Source organism: Thamnophis sirtalis, unplaced genomic scaffold, assembly GCF_051295495.1.
Source record: "Thamnophis sirtalis isolate CommonGarterSnake01/CBP01778 unplaced genomic scaffold, rThaSir2_p1.2 scaffold_4, whole genome shotgun sequence".
Classification (NCBI taxonomy): domain Eukaryota; kingdom Metazoa; phylum Chordata; class Lepidosauria; order Squamata; family Natricidae; genus Thamnophis; species Thamnophis sirtalis.
Window position 1 is genome coordinate 37,868,965 of NW_028261384.1, and position 21,090 is coordinate 37,890,054.

The window sequence follows — 21,090 nt, forward strand, 5'->3', positions numbered from 1 at the left end:
AGCAGACTCTTAGAAAAGATGATGTAGTGTATATTACATTAATCAGAGATGAATATCAAGAGGCTTATATTATTTACACCTTAATTCTAATACCTGAATCTTTGCTTGTAATACCGTCAGGACATTTTTCCCTAAATTAGGTGTAATAACATTCTTATGCAATTATAATCACATATTTCATATCTACCAAATAAGTATCCAGATGAAGTCCCACGTTAACAGATATTTTATTAGCACATTAATGCTAAAATAAGATTTCTAATTAAATTTATGCAGCAGAACTGCAAATGCATAGCCCTCTTTATGAACTCATATATACAGTAGCTTTTACTTATGTTGTTCACAAGCAATTCTTCCAAACAACACTGGCAATTGGTATTAAATTCATCATAGGTCCACTCAGCAAATCAGATTTCTTTACGTCGTTACACACATTTTAATAATCATGACTTGGCCACAGTGGAATCCTGTGGTACAATAATTTGTTCCCTAATAAAGATTGAAGCAAAAGCTTTTGCAAAGTCTGCCACTCAGTAAACATGCAGATCTCTTGTTCAATGAAATATGCCAATATCCAGTGATCAATTGATTTGGTCATAAATGGTAGTAATTATACACTGCTCCTCTTCTTCGGTACAAAACTATTTTTCAAATTTATTTGACATTTCTTCAGTTATGCCTAACATAGTTGCTGTGCAGCATCCTTCATGAGAAATATTCCCACATTGTATGTCTATGTATATGAAGTGTTGGAAGAAATGTCCATCTGGGTTCAGTTCCAAGTGGAGAGAAAGACACTGGAAACATGGAGGGTGATTGGAAAGATGGTTTTAATGGTGAAGCAGAACCACCAAGCACATGTGATTTTGGGTAGCTGACCACAAGAAATAGAGAGTGAGTATTATCTATGCCCTCTCTTGGGCTTTGAACTTGAGCTTCCTGTTCCTGTGGCAAGAGCATGTATTCTATTGGCTGTCAGACTTCCAGGGGGCTATGCAGGGGTCACAGCTGAGGTTGTCTGAATTAAGATTGGTTGAACCTTGCTGGGTGATGTAATGACCCAGGTGATTTTGCAATGCAGTGAGCCCTGCTGGTAGATGAGTAGAGGGCTAATCTTATTATGTCCTGAGGTCATGTCTTAATCCCATCACCCTGGAGCTGAAGTTCTAATTATCTTGTACATAGGTTGGCCCAGTCTTAATGTGAACCAAATATCTGCTGGGGACAGAGAGCTGCTCTTTGTTATTAAAAACATGTTTCTCCTTTTCTCATCCAGGGAAATACAATATTCTGCCTTTTTAATATTTCCTATAATATTTCATTTTTCTAGGAGAGGGGTGGGTGCTAACTTTCTACAGAAGCTCGTACTCTTGTTTTTCAGGCTCATGTGAATGCTTTCTAAATTGATTCTAGCTATTTTGTAAAACAATATTAAGCCTGACCCCACCCACCCCACCCCCCCAAAAAACCAGATCTGTTTTAACTAATGAAAAAAGATGTTTCACATGCAATTCTTGTTAAGGCACCTTTTTAAGAAACTCTACAGAAAAGTATTTAATTATTTCATTATCAATTTATATCATCATCAAAAAATTTCAACTCTGCTTTCTGAACTAGTTAGAGGCCGTGAAACATCTTTCAATTGTTATTTTTGTCATTTTGATTGGATACATTTTTTTAGAAGAGCAATTCCAGTAAAAGTATATAATTAAATGAGTTTTAAGTAATTAATTTAAACAATTTGGTAACTCTTATTGAATAAAAAATTATTTTTTCTTCTATGAGAGGACTATAACTTCTATGAGAGGACTTAACCATACTTGATCAAAGCTAGATTAACAAAAGGGTTAAAGATGAGCGAATGTTTGTTCTATGAGCTTTCCAATGTGTTTCAAACAATATTTTTCAATTTCTCTGCTTTAAATGAGATTCTCTTAACTACCATTATGAGATAGTAGGCTTTTATTGCAATTGTGGGGACACCCCCCCCCCGCTAGAAGAATGAAATATTTTGGGAAATATTAAAAAGGTGGAATATTGTATTTACTAAAGGAGAAATGGAGAAACAAGCCCTTAAAGACAGAAAGCAGCCCCCACCTTTACTTAATAATGCGCAGCAGACTGGGCCATCCTATCTGCAAAACAAAAGACCTTTAGCTCCAGGATGATGGGATTAAGAAGAGCAGGACATGATCCTTCAGGACATAATAGGATTAACCCTTTACGATTTATCAGAAGATACAGTGCTCACTACTTTGCACAATCTCCTAAGGGCATTTCTGACATTGCACAACCCCCCTAGGAGCATCTCTGAAACTTATACAAATCCATATACTCATCAAACCAAATGATCAGGTGACCCAGGACTGCTGTTGGTTCTGTTTATCATTAAATTTTCTTTCCAATCAGCCTCCATGTTTCCAGTGCCCTTTTCCCGATTTAGAACTGAAACAGATGGATTTTCCCTCTAACATAATTTAACCAACTTCTGTTTCAGCTGATGTCTGAATCTTGCTTGCAAAATTGGATGAAGCTGAATTTTACTTCTACTCAAGTAAAACTGGTTAGCTAGAACTGAAACAGATAGATTTCCCTCTAAAATAATTTAACCAAGTTCTGTTTCAGCTGATGTCTTTATCTTGCTTGCAAAATTGGATGAAGCTGAATTTTACTTCTACTCAAGTAAAGCTGGTTAGCAATGTAATAGATAATCAGCTTTTCTGATGCTATTAATCTTTTATAATCTCAATACATTCCTTTGCTTCTATTCCATATCAATTCAGATTATTTGAAGGGAGTGATATGTGAACAAATTGGTAAATAACTAATAAATATGTTAAAAGGAAAGACAGTTTCTTTACATTAAGTCATTCAGGTGAATACATTGTCAGGTGCATTTGAATTCAAGTTAGAAACAGAAGTAGCAATTTCTACAAAATTCTAGTGTTTCTCAGAGTAAAGACCCCAAGAGCCTGGTAGTATATTCACTCAAATGAATTATATACCTGCCATAAAATGAAAAGATTAATTGTGCAGCATATGCCCCAAAACACTAATAAAACTTCCTATGATTTGCGGAACTCTAAAAATCATCTTTAGTATATTAGGTGAGATTCAATCTCTGGACTGTAAAGTTTATGTTATTTAACCCCCAAGGGTGAAAGGTTATTTAGAATTATATATTCGGGTTAAAAAGACAGAATAAGAGGGAGACTGGATTGAAGATTTTTATATCTGAAGGAGCTCTAGCTAGTTTCAGCAATGTTTTAATCTGTTTTAAAGTATGCAATTCCAGGAGTCATTTTCTTGGGTCCAGGCTTGAGTGTTTATTCATTCAGTTTGAATAACATGAACATCTGCAATTGTACCAGATTTCATATATTTAAAAGCATTTTCCATCTCCACCACTAAAAACATCTTTATAACAGAAGTAATTCCTCCAGTTATGATTGCAATAGAAAGCAGAATTATGTCACTAAACAATAAAGTCATAAAAGTGCACATCACACCCTGTTGCCATTGGTAAACAAAGACATGAACTGTTAAGCAACTTACAACTTCCTGCTGAGTTTCAATAACGAAGTCATTAGGAAAACAGGTAGAAGGCTGCAAGTCAGCTTGCAAGGAGTTTGCAAACAGGCCAGCAGGCAGGCAAAGTAGCTGCTGGGAGAGAGGGAGAGTATGGACAGGCATACAGAGTGAGGCTTGGTATGAGTGCTGCTAGATGGATAAGTTGCACAAATGGCCAGAGAAAGTTTGAGAAGAGTGTATAAGGAGGTTGGCCTGGATGCTGGGGAGAGGGTTAAAAAAATGGCTGGGGAAATGCGGCCTGAGTCCAGCGACACTTGGGGATGGTGCACAAGGGTGAGAGACAAGTGTGAGTGCAGCAGGGTTGGGTTGCTGCTGCCAATGGAAGAGGACAGAAATGACATGGGCAACATGGACAAGTGCAGCAAGCTTGGGGTTGTTAGGTGGAGAGGAAGGCATGAGCGATTAAAAAAAGTCTACAAGTTTGTGTGAATAGCAAGGTTCAGGGAGGATACATGATGATGAATGGATGGCTGACAAGGCACACGGGGCTGGGGAAAGGTTACAGGTGGTGACACTTACTTTTGCTCTTCCGTACCAGGTTTCTCATTTACTCTGCTGATTACAAAATGTGATCCCACTACAGGATGCTGCAAATATCTCTTAGCATCAAGCACCTAGATCAGGTCTGTGAAAATGGTGATCCTCAGGCTGGATAAGTCATGTGCAGGCCACACCCACCCCAGCTCTGCAAAGCAAAAATGTCACGATACATCATGAACCAGTCCATGACACAATTAAACTCAATACCCTAGATCAAGTTCATTGCTGGGTGCTGGGACAGTACAAACTTTGAGGATAGGTTATCATTTGTTGGGTGCCACTGTAACAATAGATCAGTACCTGATCAATACTTGCACACATGCTCTTAATATTCATACTATTTCATTTTTGTTGCTAGAACTTTTCAGTAATTTACATTTAGAAGAAAATGGAATGGTGCTTATTTTCTGCTGTATGATAACGTTTTTTCATCCTGCTTTGATATTGTCCAACTTTTCAATTTGTTCCAAATGTTAGTGCAGTTGTGTATCAGATTTATCTTTCAATAAATTATTAACTTCTATATGATTCAAGATTTTAATTGTAAGCACTCCTGTAGAAAATGTTCTAAAGACAAGTTATTTTAGTCATAATAAAAAATGAAGTTTTTAATTGTATCAAATTCTTTCAGAATAGATGATCTTATTTTAAAATAAGGTTATGGGACAGGTAATCTTAACCTTTAATAAGGATATTTTTGTTACTATAGCATCATGACATAAAAAAGTAATTTAATGATTTAAATTAATTTTGCTTGTTAACTTCAAATCCTAACATGTTTGCAGAACAATGGGGAAGAACATTTAATATCATTGTTATTTTCTATCACCACTGCTTTCTTGGATTACAGTTAAGGAAGCCTGCAGCAAATCAAGTACAGATAGTCCTCAACTTACACCACTTCATTTAGTGACCAAAATTATAATGGCACTGAAAAAAGTGACATGACCATTTTTCACATTTACAACCGCTGCTGCCTCCCCTTGGTTATGTGATCAAAATTTGGATGGTTGACAACTGACTCATAATTATGACAGTGATAGTGTCAAGGAGACATGTCATCACCATTTTCAATCTTCATGTAAGCAAAGTGTCAGATGCTGCTTCATTTATTAATCAGGAAAGAAACCACTCAACTCCATTTGTTTGAAACTAAGTGTACTTTTACTAATTACAAACGAATAGCAGCAAAGCTAAGCTGAGTCTGGTTAATTGGGCGCGAAAGCAATGAATATCATGTATGGGTCAATCCCCTTCCCTTGGTCCATAGTCCAATTATAATTCACCCAACTGTCAGGTGGGAGATATCTTCAAAAAACATCATCAGGGTGGAATGTTGGACAGTTAACCTTGGCGGGAAACTCTCTTCCTCCACATGCACAATGAGATGGTCAGGACAGCTTCTAGAAGATTCCTCCAGCACATAATGATTCCCCTCCCAAATACCATGCCCCCCCTCCCGTTTCAATGGCAGCCGAAGCAGCAGCAAAGCAGAGGCTGACACAAAGTCAATGGGGAAGACAGATTCTCTTAACTACCATGTTACTAGCTTAATAATTACAGTGATTCACTTAGCAATGTGGCAAGAAAGATCATAAAATGGGGCAAAACTCACTTAACAAATGTTTCACTTAGCAATAGAAATTTTGGGCTGAATTGTAGTTGTAAGTAGAGGACTACCTGTATTCTACTGAACTACTCTGATAATTAAGACCATATTTCTATTCAAAGTATGTTGTTATATTCAACTTACTCTCCACCCATTGAAATAAAGCAAGGGAAATCTAAGAGTTAAGCTGAAGTTGCTTAATTCAGTCAGATTCAAAAAATCTACAAGACATTAATATACAACTGAAAACCCATATTATAAAATTATTTCTCCTACATGTAATGTTTTTAATACACAATAATTGTATTTTAAGATATTGTAAACTTGCATATAAAGGGCATTATATGTCAAAGCAACTAGACACACAGGGACAATTTTTTCCCTTGTGCCATCACTCTGAACACCTAATTCTCACAGTACTGTCTTATGTCTAAGTATATTCACCCCTGTAGTATAGTTGTAATTATTATCCTTCTCATCTTCTCTACCGCCCCCTCTTACTTATATTATTATTATTACCCCCAGCTTTGTATGAATACTGAGAGCTTCTGCATCAGAAACAAATTCCTTATGTATTTCGCTTGGCTAAAAAAAAAAATTCTAATTCTAATATCAAGAAAGCTACTCATGTATATTATTTCTTATTATGCTGAAATCAAATGACATAAAATCTTTATGCAATAAACTATAAAGCTAATGTACAATTTTGTGTGCCATTTCTGCTTATAATTATCATTGCAGCAGAAGCAATACACAAGAATAAACTAAATTTTTGTTATAGAAGACAGCTCTATCTCTTTGCTGGTAGAAATCAAATAGCATCATACACTGTACCATAAATCGTAGAAAGTGCATAAACCGATCTAGGAGACAAATCAAAAGACACATTTCCAATTTACCTCACATGTAACACGTAATAAAACATGTTTAAAACTCTGGAAAAAATACATTATCTGAAAAGAGAAACCTTTTCAAATAATATTTCATTGATATGAATATGCTGTAATTTCAAATTCTATTGGAACAAATAAATATTAACTAATGATGGTGTAGGATTTCCTGCCTAAGCAGGGGGTTGGAGTAGAAGACTTCCAAGGTCCCTTCCAACTGTGTTATTCTATCTATACTAATCATCACATGAAGGGTAAATCTGTATTCTATTATTTACTCTATATAAACTCTGGAATGCTTTTGTTTCAATGTATTAAGTATGCTCATTTTTTAACACTTTAACTGTGAAAATAGGATCTAAATCCTCTTATACGATTCATGCTTATTATAACAATGAAGACAAACAAAATTCAACATTATAAATTAGTGCTAAATACATTAGGATATTACTAACTTGGGACCAGTTTTCTTCTCTCAGCCAACCTACCACACAGAGAGGCTGCTGTGGGGAAAATCGTCGAAAGCACTATACGTGCCACAGTGGACCAATAAGGAATCAAGACAGAAGTTGCATCCAATTGAAGCTCTGTTTGGCAACTTTCTCAATACTGCACACATGTACAAAGTGACAGGAATTGTACTGCAATTTGATGACTGCTGTCTTAACCTTTTTGATTCCACCACTAACTTATGGGTCACCCTGAGCTCCTGAAAATAAAGGAAGCTATAATATAATAAATACTTTTAAGTAATTTTACATTAATACAAAGATTGATTATGTTGTATCCATTTTGCTGATGAAAAGAGGTTCCAAATTACTGTGACACAAAGGAACAAATTGTTTCCTTGCATCAGAAATGGCATCTTTCTGAATAAGCTTTCTCTTTCTTTGACAAGTCAAATACCTTTACTGATAAGAATAGTATTTGTTTAGAAATAAAGGATTTTTAGGTTATAAATATTTCAAGTAAATTATCTGAGGAAAACTCATTAGAATATCACAAAAATGCACTTAATGACGAAGAAACCAACTATATTTTATACAGAAAGTTGCACGAGCGAAACTATGTGGTCAGATAATGTCTAGTTCAATATGTCATGAAAATTCATAAAACAGGATTGAGTAAACTATGTTTAAATTAACCATGTATAATTATTTGAAAAGACAGCTGAAGTATACTAATGATCTGACAGGATAAAGCATCATACTTGTCTAAGCGGCATCATACTGTATACTATTTTGGGGTTTATGCCAATACAGATTGCAACTGTACTACAAGAGTTGTAATAACCAGATTTCTAGTGTAGATTTATACAAAAAATCCAAAAACTAATTAAGCACAATAGCTTAAACCACTCAACAGCAGAATTAGAATTCTCAGAAAACAATTCTGTATAATTTATGAGTCCACAAAGCTTTTTAACAATGCTGTCACACTGTGTTATAAACCTTACCTTATGGTAAGATAGTAAGCAATTTTTTACAAAAAAAGTATATTGACAGCATTCAACCAAGAATGAGCATACAGTACAATTACTGTGAAGTCAAAGTGGATGAAAAAGTAGCAGACACATGAGACACAGAATGAATGTTGTGCCTCTTTTTAAAAAATCCCACTTTCACTGACAGTTCCTACTTCCATCTTCACTAATAAATGACTGTAAAAACATCAGCTCACTCTGCCCTTGCTTTGGAAAATAAATTGCACCATCATATTAAAGAAACTGAGGCAGACACAGGATGCGATGAGGCACTGGAAGCTAAAACAAGCCATTGGGTTCCTCTCAGCTGATGACACAAAGCAACTTCAATACTGGGTTAACAGGGAAAAGAAAAGGGACTAGTGTTATTCATGTAAAAACAAGCTAGAAAGTAAACACCCTTCCAACAGAGGCCTAGGGGAGAATAGTTCTTTTCAGCAGGCATTAGTAGCCTAATCACCTTGACGTCTTTTCAAAAGCCAAGCAAACCCTCGCTTCGCTGCTAAGCGTCCGGGAAAACCCCTCACTGACAGCCCAAAGGAACACCCAAACCACAATACGAGATAAAACTCATCCGAGGCCAATCTACCCCAGGAAAGCGATGCGGCGCTCTGATTGGGAGCAGGAAAGTGGGCCTAGACCGTCCGAGGCTAGGAGATTGGGTGAAAGAACTCTTCAGAAAGCAGAGGAGCTTCAGAAAGAGAGAGAAAAAAAGAACCACTGCCTCCACCGCGGACCCCACCAGCCCTCCTCTCCGTTTCCCAATCCGCCGCTTTCGACGCCGAATTTTTACCTCAGCTAACATCATTACTCGCGGTGGAAGACTCCGGCTCTAGCTCCGCCGCATGGTGCGTCTATCCCCAGCCGCAGCCCAACGCACAGCACTAAGGAAGGGATCCCCGCAGCTCTCAGCCACTTCAGCGATCCCTCCGTAACGCCAAACCCATTCCAATTACCGCCGCCGCCGCCGCCCGCTCAAGAGGGGCGGCCATCTTAGCTACGTGAGACGCCGCCGCCCGCCGCCACCGCTTTCCGTGGCGCAGCCGCCCAATGGGGCAGTAAGACGCGGGGCAGGCCTCTCTCTCTGTCTCGTTTGGCTGGCCTCCCTGAGTTTGGCGCGGTTTGCTCTCGCGCCGAGGAGAGCAGAAGTCAGATAGAAATTTGTTCGTCCTGTCTGCTGCGGGGCGTCCCAGGACGGGGCTTTGAGCTTGCAAAGCACATCTGAACGGAAAGAGGAGGGCAGAACCGGGGTTGGTACAGGCTGTAGGAAATCCAGGTTTAAATTGGTTCTTGTAGAGAACCGGATGGTATCTGTTTAATGGCTCTTACACTGTAATAAAGGGGGTGGAGCAAGAAGAAGACATTTCATAGTATTTATCATCTTGAAGAATAGAGAGTTTAATCTTTAAACTTCAATGGAAAGATTAGCAAAGGAGAACACGAGAAGAGGAACTGCAACCAGCTGCAGGCACAAACATGCTGACCTCACTTTCTTAAAAGTGTTATTCATGTTCCTTCAGCTGACTAAAACTACCAGCATGAAGCTGACAGCCCAACCCAGTCCTGCCATGGATTTAACTCCACCAAGTGGTGATATCCTTATACAGTGTTCTTGTTAGCAAAAGGATTTCCCTGTTTTGTTTTCCTCTTTCTCCTGCCAAAATCATCAACCTGCAGGAAAACATCTTCATCCAGGTCATAATTAGGGGCTGAGGACAGATGGGTGATTCACATTTGGCCATCGAAACTTGCTCTTGCTTTGTACAGGTATTTTTAAATAGAAACCTTCCATAATTTGCCATTTTGGGACGTGTTATGGTCTTCAGGTAGGAGCTGAATTTGGGTGGATTGGGAGTTCTTCAGGAAGTTAACCCTTGTTCAAAGCAGGCTATTCAGCTATGGGATATTCCATGATTTAAATACCTTCAGTCTGTAACCCCTGGGACCAAATGCATCATTTCATGATTATGTGGCATCTGCAAAGGGCTTCCTCTGCCTTAATAATTTTTACACAAGAACTACATTTGTCTAAATTTTCTGCTCTGAAGCATCATTTTATCTTTATCTTTGTAGACAGCCCTATTGTTTACAATAAACTAAATTACTCGTTAAATACTTGTGTACCAATTCATTAATACAGGTAGTCCTCAACTTATGACCACAATCGAGCCCAACATTTCTGTTGCTAAGTGAAACATTTGTTAATTTTGTCCCATTTTACAACTTTTTTTGCCACAATTGTTAAATGAATGACTGCAGTTGGTACATTAAGTAAAACATTTGTTGTTAAACTAGTTTCCCCATTGACTTTCTTGTCAGAAGGTCAGAAAAGGGGGTCACATGATCTGGAGACACAGCAATCATCATAAATATGAAACAGTTGCCAAGCATCTGAATTTTGATCATGAGGCTAGAAATGTGCCCATAAGTGTTAAAAATGGTCATAAGTCACTTTTTTCAGTGATGTCGTAACTGAACGGTTACTAAATGAACTGTTGTAAGTTCAGGACTACCTGTATGCTGATTATACCCAGCTATATGTCTCAGCCCATGGTGAGTTAAGCTATTCCCCGACCTCCCTCTCAGCGCTTGGAGACTGCTAAGAGCTGGATAGGGCTAAAACTGAACCCAGAAAAGACAGAGTGCTCTGAGTTGGAGTTTTTTAGTTCATGGAGAATTGCCATCTCTAGTCCTAGATGGAGTGGTACTACCCCAGACAGACCCATAATCTGGGGCTTCTCCTAGACTCATGACTGCTGCTTGAGTCATGTCCAGAATGACCTTCATGTAACTGGATTGTGCACTAGGTATGCCCTTTCCTGGCTCAACAATCCTTGCTCACAGTTGCTCACACCTTAATCACCTCCTGTCTTGACTATTGCAATACACTGTACATGGGGCTGCCCTTGAAAAATATCTAGAAGCTTCAATTGGTTCAAAATACAGTGGCTCATATGGCTTTGTGCAGGCCTTAATCTGCATATGTACCATCTTTCCTGTGAGAATAGTTTTGGCTGACAATTTGCTTCCAGGTCCAGTTCAAGGTGCTGATTCTCACCTTTACATGGCTTGGAAGCAGATTATTTGAAGGGCCATCTTTTTTCTTTTACAACTACTGACCCACAGAGCAAGAAGACAGAATGCTACAGGCCCCTTCTAAGGAGTCCATGTAGCAGAATGAAACAGAAGGGCCTTTTCTGTGGTGGCTCCCTCCCTGTGGAACATCAATCTATGGAGATAAGATTGGTCCGCACTTTGCATCCCTCTTTCGCCATGTTTTGAAGTTTTTCCAACAGGCACAGGGAATCCAAAATAGGAACAACACATCAAATAGCTTATTTGATTGACTGTTGTCATCTGGCCAGTGGTTGGTTATTACTTTTTATTGTTTCTTATATTAGGATTTTATTTATGTAAGCCACACGGAATTACTTAAAGTAAGTTAGGCAGCCATATTTTTTAAAATAAATAAATGCTTATTTCGTGCGGGACCCCTGATAAAGCTTTTTGAAATAGACAAAGTTTGTTGGATAAGTGCTTCAGTTTGCGAGTGAGTGACTGAAATACCATGCCAACTACCACACTTGCATAAATGCTGACTTCACTTTTTTAATGAAATAGAGAGTGGAGTGCAATGGTATGTAGCTTCCCCTTGCTCCCAAATAGTAATTCTCAAAGGGTGGTCTGAGGATTCCTGAGAGTTCCTGAAGAAGTTTCAGCAGGCTTTTAAAGTCAAATATTTTACATTTCTCTTTTTTATTTCTAATATACCTATCAGTAGATAAATCCTTTATAAAATATAGCTCTTTGGGTCCTGGGCCATTATTAGGGAGATAAATCCAGTGGTGGGATTCAAATAATTTAACAACTGGTTCTGTGGGTGCGGCTAGGTAGGCATGTGACTGAGTGGGCATGGCCAATTCAATGTCACTCATGACAAGGTGGGGCGGCACCTTGCTGTGAGTGACATCGAGTTGGCCTCGCCTACTCAGTCACGTGACTGATGCTGCAGAGACAGGGTGATTTCTTACCTTCCCCCTCCCCTGCCCTTGGACTGACAAAATAAAAGCTCATCTAAAGATCGTGACTGCCTGCCAAGTCTGCCTGCCAAGTACTGGCAAAAGGAGACTAGGGAGAAAAAAAGAGAAGGGCCGATGGAAATGCCCCATTTTCCGTGCTGTGCTGCATTGGGATAGGTAGGTGGGGGAGGAGCAAAAAGCCTACTGGGTCTGTACATACTCACCAGCACAATGGCGAATTTCTCTTCCAGCTCGCTGGTTCAGGCATTGGGAGCTTGGCCAATTTTTTTCCAGCGCTTGTTCAGGGAATCCCAGGAGCAGCAGCATATTGCATGTTTTTCACTCCAAGCAGCCCTGACTGGAAAACACATGGCTGGGGTGGAGGAGCAGTCCTTCTGAACAAGCTCCAAACTGTTGCTGCAAGCCTGGGTTCCCAGCAAGAGAGCTGCAAGCCTAGCTCTGGTTGCAGGCATGCAATTGTGAGGGCAGGCTTTTTCCAAGGCTGTTCATAGAGGAAAACAAAGATGAATCCGCCGGAGTACAGGATTTCCACCTCTCATGTGGGGAACCCAGATTTGCAACTCAGTTTGAAGCTTGTTAAAAAGGACCGCTCCTCTACCCCAGCCATGCATTTTCCAGTCTGGCCTGCTTGGAGTGAAAAGTATGTTGTCAAGTCCCAATTCAGGGTTCGCCATACCTGGGGTGGGATGGGGGCCACAGAGCTACAACCATCGGAGCTGGCGAGCAAGCCTGTGGTGGTGGCGGTCGCAGCAGGACACATCAGGACAATGCTGGCCTGAAGCTTGTCAGCAGGCCATTCTCCTGGCCAGGAGTATGGCCTGCTGGGGTATGTGTCTGATGCAAAGAACAGGGTAGCAAAGGACCAGGAGATTGGTGCGACACATCAGGCAATGCGGTATCCGGCCACCAGAAGTCCCATCGCCCCCGTTCTGTTCTTCATTCCAACCTGTGCACCCCATTGCCTGTTGGTGCTGCTCATGGCCAGACGCGTCCAGGAGGACAGCGTCCTGAGGAACGGTAGGCCCACGTTGTCCTGACATGTCCCACTGCTCCTGGCTATCGATGCCCTGTTCTCTGCACCAGCCGAAGCTGCTCAAAAGGCAGCTGCTATAGCCTGTTCCCTTAGGTACTTAAAAGCAGCTTCCGAGGCAGGAAAAGTTCAGCCAGATCATCTTCTCAGCCTCAAACACATACAGAGAAAACATGCACACATCTCAGGACCTTCTGCGAGGAGACGGTGCATGCCCATTATCCCTAACCCAGCGCCTTCAGATGGGTGCATGTTTGTTTGAAGGTAAAAAGGAAGAGAAGACTTGGCTGAACTTTTCTGTCTTCCTCTCTTCTGACACTGGCCTGGCAGATGAGCAGCCTCGCAACCAGTAGGGCAAGTGTCCTTCCAGGCAGCACAGCCTAGCTTCCTTGCCAGGGGAGAGAGAGCATTCTCACAGCTAGCACATCCTGGCTTCCTGGCCAGAGAGGGTTTAGCCTTCTGAGAAGCATGGCCATGCGGCTTCTCAGCTGGCATTCAGAGGCAAGCTGGAAGCTCCAGAAAGCACGGGAATGGAGCCATGGTGGCGAAGCAAGCCAGGCAAGTCCGGGGACAGGGGGCAGCTAGCTAGCCAAGCTGCAAGTGCCGCAGGAGATGGAGCCACTGTGCGGCAGCGAAGCAAGCCAGGCAAGCCCAGGGACAGTGGTGGGAAGTGCAGCAGCAGTTGCAGGTAGGCCAGCCCAGGAGTCAACTCATCTGGGGCTTGAAGCGGCCTAGGCCAACCCAGGAGTCAGCACTCAACTGGGCTTGCAGCAACGGAGGCAGCTAGGCCATGAGTCAGCACTCAACTGGGGCTTGCTTGCAGGTGTACTCACCCAGGGAGATCAGGGCCATGGCGGAAGGCAAGCAGGCAAAGGCAGGCAGCAATGGGGGCGAGCAGACAAGATGAGGAATGACTGGGAGGGAAGGGGCTGGTGGGTGGGGCCAGCCAATGGCATGATTTGCTGTTTTTCTGAACTGGGCAATCTTGTAATATCCGGTTCACCCGAACCGGCTGAATCGGGTAAATCATATATGAACTGAACTGAAAATAAATGAACTGAACTGAAAGTAAATCATAAATGATTTAAAAGATGATAGAATGGAAAAATTATCAAATTTGCAGTTAACACCAAGGTAGTAGGAATAGCCAACACTCCAGAATATAGGCTCAAGATACAGAAGGATCTCGACAGACTTGAACCCTATATAACAGAATGAAATTCAATAGTGACAAAAATAAGGTTCTACATTTAGGCACAGACACCCCCCCTCCAATATACAGATATAGAATAAGTGGTACCTGACTCAATAGTAATAAATGTGAGAAGAATCTTGGAATTCTAGTGGATTCCACTAGTGGACTTAAATATGAGCTAGAAGTGTGCTGCAGCTGACAAAAAAAGCCAACACAGTCGTAGACTGCATTAACAGAAGAAAAGAATTAAGATCATATGAAATGTTAATACCATTTATAATGCCTCGCTAAGACCACACTTGAAATGTGGCATTGTGGCATCCAGTTGTGGTTGCCACAATATAAAAAAGATGTTGAGAATCTAGAAAAAGTGCAGAAGAGCAAAAAAGATGGTTTAGGGTATTGAAGATTAAAACATAAGAAGAATGGTTGCAAGAATAGGGTACATCTAGTTTAATACAATGAAAGACTGTGGGTGACATGATAGAATAGAATATAAAAAAAACAGTTGGAAGGGACCTTGGAGGTCTTCTAGTCTTAGACAGAAAACCCTACACCACTTCAGACAAATGGTTATCCAATCTCTTCTTAAAAACTTCAACCATTTGCCACTGATTAATTGTTCCACTGATTAATTGTTCTAACTGTCAGGAAATTTCTCCTTAGTTCTAAGTTGCTTCCCTCCTTGATTAGTTTCTACCCATTGCTTCTTGTCCTACCCTCAGGTGCCTGGGAGAATAGCTTGACTCTCTCTTCTTTGTGATAGCCACTGAGATATTGGAATACTGCTATCATGTCACACCTAATCCTTCTTTTTATTAATCTAGACATACCTAGTTCCAGCAACTGTTTCTTATATGTTTTAGCCTCCAATCCCTTCATCATCCCTGTTGCTCTTCTCTGCACTCTTTCTAGAGTCTCAACAACTTTTTTACATTGTGGTGACCAAAATTGGATGCAGTATTCCAAGCGTGGTCTTACTAAGGCATTATAAAGTGGTATTAACACTTCAAGTGATCTTGATTCTATCTGTCTGTTTATGGAGCCTAGAACTGTATTAGCTTTTTTGGCAGCTGCAGCACACTGCTTGCTCATATTTAAATGATTGTCCACTAGAATTCCAAGATCCTCTCACAGTTACTACTATTGAACGAGGTATCACATAAACTGTACCTGTGCATTTTGTTTGTCTCCGAAGTGAGGCATGGGAGGAGTCACACATGGGTATTAACACAGCCCTTTTGCCCTGGAGACTGAGGTAAATCTTGAGGCCATACCTCCGTTCCTCCTCTGACCTCCCAGATTAACCTCAGAACCTCAGTCTCCAGCCCAGAAGGAGTGCTTTCCTGACTCTCCCTCACTTCGAAGACTTGAGGTTTTTTCCAGAATTTTTTAGGTTTTCTTATCTTGGATTGTCTTCAACCCTCCTCATCCGTGCTCTGCACTGCTAGCATTCCAAGCCTCGCCGCTTGCTAGCATGAGCCCAAGGAGGCTGGACGGTCGCGTAAGAGGGGAAGCAGCCTCTAAGCTGTGCTGCTCACAGAAACAGCTACAGGCTTGCCAGGAGACCCCCGCAGACTTCGTAGGACCGAAGACCCTGCAGGATTGTCCCCCATCGCTCCTGAGCCTCAGAGGAGATCGGACCGCAGATTGGCGACTGCCATCTTTGCCATCTGCCATCTTGGAGCACGTGAGTGAGCGTGTGGCCAGCGTACCTCCTACGGATGCCAAGACCACTCAAGAAACACCCTGAAGTCGTAAGAGGCTTAAAAGGGGCCTTAACTCCGCCGGCAATCCGGGGAGAGCCCTAGATTCTGTGCTTGCTGGCATTTGGGCTGTGGATCGACGGCAGAGAAGGAGCGCGGAGCTTTGAAGAGTATTGCGCACAGCGACTGAGCCGGCAAGGAGAGAGGAGGGAGTGAACGTCGGAACTGTAAGTGTTATGGCGGAGGCGGCGAGGAACGGGGGTGCTGGACCTAGATCCCCAGGGGATTTGGACCCAGGCAAGGGGACCTCTGGGGGGGTCCCCCGGTCACCAGAGCGAGGTCCCCCACCAAGAGAATCACCCCCAGCCCCCCTAGGAAGGAGACCTTCACTAAGGAGGGTCAAGTTACCAAGACATCCATGAGAAGGTTTAGGATTACTATTAGTCCATCACCTTCTAGATCACGCTCCCCCCGCAGGCTGCCTACGCTGGAAGAGGCCTGGGTGGCATCCCCTGGTTCCCCAAGGAGCTCAGGTAGAGGGCGCAGCTCCCTATCGCCCCCCCCCCATTGCCTGCCCATCATCAGAGGCTAGGGGAGATCCCTTTGGGCACAGGGCCCCCAGCCCTGCCAGGCACTGGGTGGCACCGCAATCACCAGAACCAAGGGAGTTCTTGCAACCTCCAGAGCTGCACCCTCCCTTCCAGAGCTTCCTGATAGCTTCCAGGAGGTTTTCGCCAGGGCCGTACCCCAGGGGATTGCCTCTGGGATGAAACAACAGTCCCAGGGTTCCAGGAGTAGTCCTCCTGAGACCATTCCAGAGGTTATCAGGATCGCCCCAGGTCCTCTGCTCCCAGAGAACCCAGGTCACCCTCCCCCTCCATTGTCAATGAGTCTTCAGATCTAGAGGAGGGGGAATTGAAGGAGGTGGGGTTTTCTGAGGATGACGACGCCCTGGCCCCTGAGGCGCCCAACATCACTGGGCTGTTTCCCCCCTCCTTGTTTATCTCCTTACTTCTAAAGCCAGAGCCACAGCAGACTTGGACACTCCCCCGAGTCCAGTCCAACAACTGCCACCCCCGGCACTAGCGGGGGGAACAAGAAGGGCTCCTTCCAGAGGCCCCAGGTGGAGAAGGAGATCCCCACTCCAGAGATGTTCCTAGAGGTGCTTAAGTCCCAGTGGGTTAAGCCAGGGTCCTTTTCCAACCCGGGAGGAAATGAACATAGGTGGCGCAGTGGTAAGAGTGCTGTACTGCAGCCACTTCAGCTGACTGTTATCTGCAGTTCGGCTGTTCAAATCTCACCGGCTCAGGGTTGACTCAGCCTTCCATCCTTCCGAGGTGGGTAAAATGAGGACCCAGACTGTGGGGGCGATATGCTGACTCTGTAAACCGCTTAGAGAGGGCTGAAAGCCCTATGAAGCGCTATATAAGTCTAACTGCTATTGCTATTGCTATTTATAATCTCAATTCTATCTTCACCCAAGCTCTGCAGGTAGACATTCTGGTCACCAGCCTGGCTTCAGCTTCTGCGGTGATGACTGGAGACATAGCCAACTGTCTCCGTGGCATGACAAAACTGCGCTCGACTAAAGCACGCCCGATTAAACCGCATCGCTGACGTCATCAACAGGGCGACAACAGTGAGCGTGGAGAAAGAAGAGCGCTTTAAATAGCGCTTTGAAAGCAAGCCAGTTCAAGTTAAGGTAAGGGTTAGGTTTAGGTTTAGGATTAGGTTTAGGGGGTTAGGTTTAGATTTAGGGGTTAATTTTAGGTTTAGCATTTACAGCGTGCTTCTGTCTACGTGCTGTTGTCACCCTGTGATGACGTCAGCTACGCAGTTTCGTCGAGTGCGCTTTAGTCGAACGCGGTTTTGTGGTGGAACCAACTGTCTCAAGGCAGAAGACAAGAAGGTGGAGATGGTTATGCGTAAATCCTTTCAGGCAATAACCTGGGTTATTAGGGTGACCGCGACCGCCTCCTTTTTTAACAGGTCAACAGTGCTATATAGGGCTGGAACAGTTAAGAGACAGGACCCTGGCCAAGGAAGTACAACTGTTGCAGGACATCTCCAAGGTGCTGGCAGCCACCCAGTTTTCAGTGGACGCCACACTGGATGCAGTTAAGTATGCCTCGCGAGCTTTGTCGTCCTCTGTAGCGTCCAGGTGCTTGCTGTGGCTGCGTCACTGGCAGGTGGAATCCCGTGCAAAGTGGCACCTGGCAGGAGCTGACTACACCGGGACAAGCTGTTCGGTTCTTCGCTGGATCCCATCTTGGTGGAGGACAAGAATAAGCGTAAGGTCTTCCCGGCCATGACCAGACGGTCGCCTCCTCTAGAGACCCAGCCAAATGGGCCCTTACGGCTAACACCATCAAACACCTGTTAGACATCAAGACCATAGAATTGGTACCAGAGGGGGAGAGGGGTTCTGGATTTTATTTGAACCTGTTCCTGGTTCCCAAGAGTTCAGGGGTGTGGAGAGCCATTTTGGACCTTAAACTGCTCAATTCTAGAGAGGGATACCGTAGGTCCAAGATGGCCTCCCTGAAATCCATCCTAGAGAGCATCCGACATGGCAACTTCCTGGCCTCCATCGACCTCACGGAGGCCTATCTGCATATCAGAATCACCCCTGAACATTGTAGGTTCCTCAGGTTTTCCCACGAAGGCAGCCACTTCCAGTATAGAGCCCTTCCCTTTGGGCTGGCCTCAGCTCCCAGGACCTTTACTAAGGTGCTGGCCATGTCCATGGGTCACCTTCGTTCCTTCTCGGTCCGGCTCAATTGCTACCTGGATGACATCCTCGTCCTAGTCAGGTCCCCAGCCACTGCCAGGCAGGACACGCTAAGGTCCCTGGGGTTCTCGATCAACCTTGAGAAGAGTCACATAGTCCCACCTACCAGGCTTCAACACCTGGGGTCCATCATAGATTCGGTGTCTGGAGAGGTCTTCCTCTCCCAGGAGCGTAGGGACAGCATTGTTCATCTGGTTCAGGAGATATGCAAGTCATGCTCTGTCCCTGTAGTTCTTCTTTCCAGGCTCCTTGGGAAGTTCATTTCTTGCATAGGGATCATGGCTTGGGCTCGTCTCCACACCAGGGAGCTCCAGTGGTTCCTGCTCCCACACCAGACGCCAGCTTCAAGTTTCGAGTGTCATCTCAGGTGCTTCTCTCACTCCATTGATGGATGACCCCAGCCCTAGACAGGGGGTCACTCTTCAGAGAACCAGAGAGGAAGGTGCTCATGACTGACACAAGGCTGTTCGGCTGGGGAGCACACCTGGAGGCTCAGATAGCCCAGGGCCGCTGGACTCCAGCAGACCTGTGCAACATCAACTGGCTGGAGCTCAAGGCCATCCATCTGGCTCTATGCCACTTCAAGACTACAGTGACCAATCAGCATGTCCTGGTCTTGACGGACAACGTGGTAACCAAGGCCCACGTGAACAGACAGGGGGGCACCCATTCCAAGGTCCTGCGCGACAAGGCCCTCCGGTTGGGGAACTGGGCAGAGAGGAACCTTCGATCGATCAGAGCGGAGCACATCTCCGGGATAGAGAACCAACAGGTGGACTGGCTCAGCAGGGAGACAGTCGACTACAGAGAGTGGCAACTCCATCCCACCATCTTTCTACAGATATGCAAGAGGTTCAGACGCCCGGCAGTGGATCTCTTCGCAACTCCAGTGAACGCCCAGCAGCCAAGCTTCATATCGAGGTTCCCATCCAGAGGCACCATGGACACAGATGCCTTTAGTTGCAGATGGCTGCCTGATCTCCTCTACACCTTTCCTCCCCTTCCCCTCATCCCTGGGGTTCTGAGGAAGTTAATGTCAGAGAGAGCAGAGATGGTTCTAGTGGCCTCCTTCTGGCCACGTTGTCCCTGGCTAGCAACCTGGTGGAGCTATCCTCAGCTTCCCACTGGAGGATTCCCCAAGGGGAGGTATCCCTGCACCAGGGGTCTCTGGAGCATCCGGACCCGGAGTGGCTCCATCTGACCATCTGGTGATTGAGCGGGAACAACTAAAAGGCACTCAATTCTTCGTGAAGGTCATTAGGACCATTGAGACGTCCAAGAGGCAGTCTACCACTCACATCTACAATGCCTCTTGGGTCGCCTTCGCAGATTGGTGCTGAGCAAAGGGCATTGACCCAGCTTTGGCATCCGTGCCCCAGATTCTGGACTTTCTACAGGAAGGTGTGGAAAAAGGTCTGGTCCCCAGTACCCTTAGGAGACAAGTCTCTGCCCTCTCCATGGCCCTGGGGGGGGGGTGGACTCCCCGCCTTTATCCTAGCACCTGGTCCTAAGGCGTTTCTTCAAGGCAGCGGCGAATCTGAAGGCCCCTGTGGTCCATCGATTCCCAACCTGCGACCTGCCCATGGTCCTCCAGAGGCACCTTTTGAACCCTTGAGGGAGGTTTCCCTCCAATTTCTAACTCTCAAGGTAGTTTTCCTGGTTGCCATCACCTCAGCCAGGAGAGTATCTGAGCTTAACGCTCTTTCCAGCAGAGAGGATCTCTGCACCTTCCTGGATAACCGGGTCGTCCTCAGACTGGACCTCACATTCATGCCCAAGATCTACTCTCCCTTCCACAGGCATTAGGGATAGTTCTGCCGGACTTCTGTCTGCAGCCCTCCAGAGACAGAGAAAGATCATGGCACCGCCTGGACGTCAGAAGAGCCCTGCGCATCTACCTGAAGCGCACGGCGCCCTTTAGGTGTTTAGAGGCTCTCTTCATCTCCTTTCAGACGTCCACCTGGGAGCCAAGGTCTCCCCAGCAAACATCAGTAGGTGGATCAGAGCGGCCATCTCCAAGGCCTACGATGCACGCGAACTCCATGTCCCAGAGGGCCTTACCGCGCACTCCACCAGAAGTGCGGTCACCTCAATGGTCTGGGCCACTGAGGCTCCCATAGAGGAGATCTGCAGGGCTGCCGCCTGGTCCTCTCCCTCGCCTTTCATCAGGCATTACTGGCTAGACGCATACACCTCCGCAGAGGTGGCATTTGGG

General features: G+C 44.3%; 2 protein-coding genes across 5 annotated transcripts in view; one reads left to right on the forward strand and one right to left on the reverse strand.

The window, feature by feature from the left end:
* Positions 1-9,078, reverse strand: part of SNX13 (sorting nexin 13) — a 108,004-nt gene extending 98,926 nt beyond the window's left edge. Inside the window, exon 1 of one of the 4 annotated variants that reach the window (XM_014076354.2) lies at positions 8,907-9,078. In XM_014076354.2, the coding sequence (XP_013931829.1) occupies positions 8,907-8,921 (15 nt within the window). In that variant the 5' untranslated portion in view covers positions 8,922-9,078. Of the gene's footprint in view, positions 1-4,110; positions 4,236-8,906 lie in introns of those variants that run through there. The other 3 variants (XM_014076341.2, XM_014076348.2, XM_087712762.1) reach the window with 3 other exon arrangements.
* Positions 9,079-9,349: 271 nt separating this feature from the next.
* The window catches only part of LOC106557200 (histone deacetylase 9), a 294,128-nt gene continuing 282,387 nt past the window's right edge, over positions 9,350-21,090 (forward strand). The window contains exon 1 of the mRNA XM_014076373.2: positions 9,350-9,880. The gene's annotated coding sequence lies outside the window, so the exon portion shown is untranslated. The remainder of the gene's footprint in view (positions 9,881-21,090) is intronic.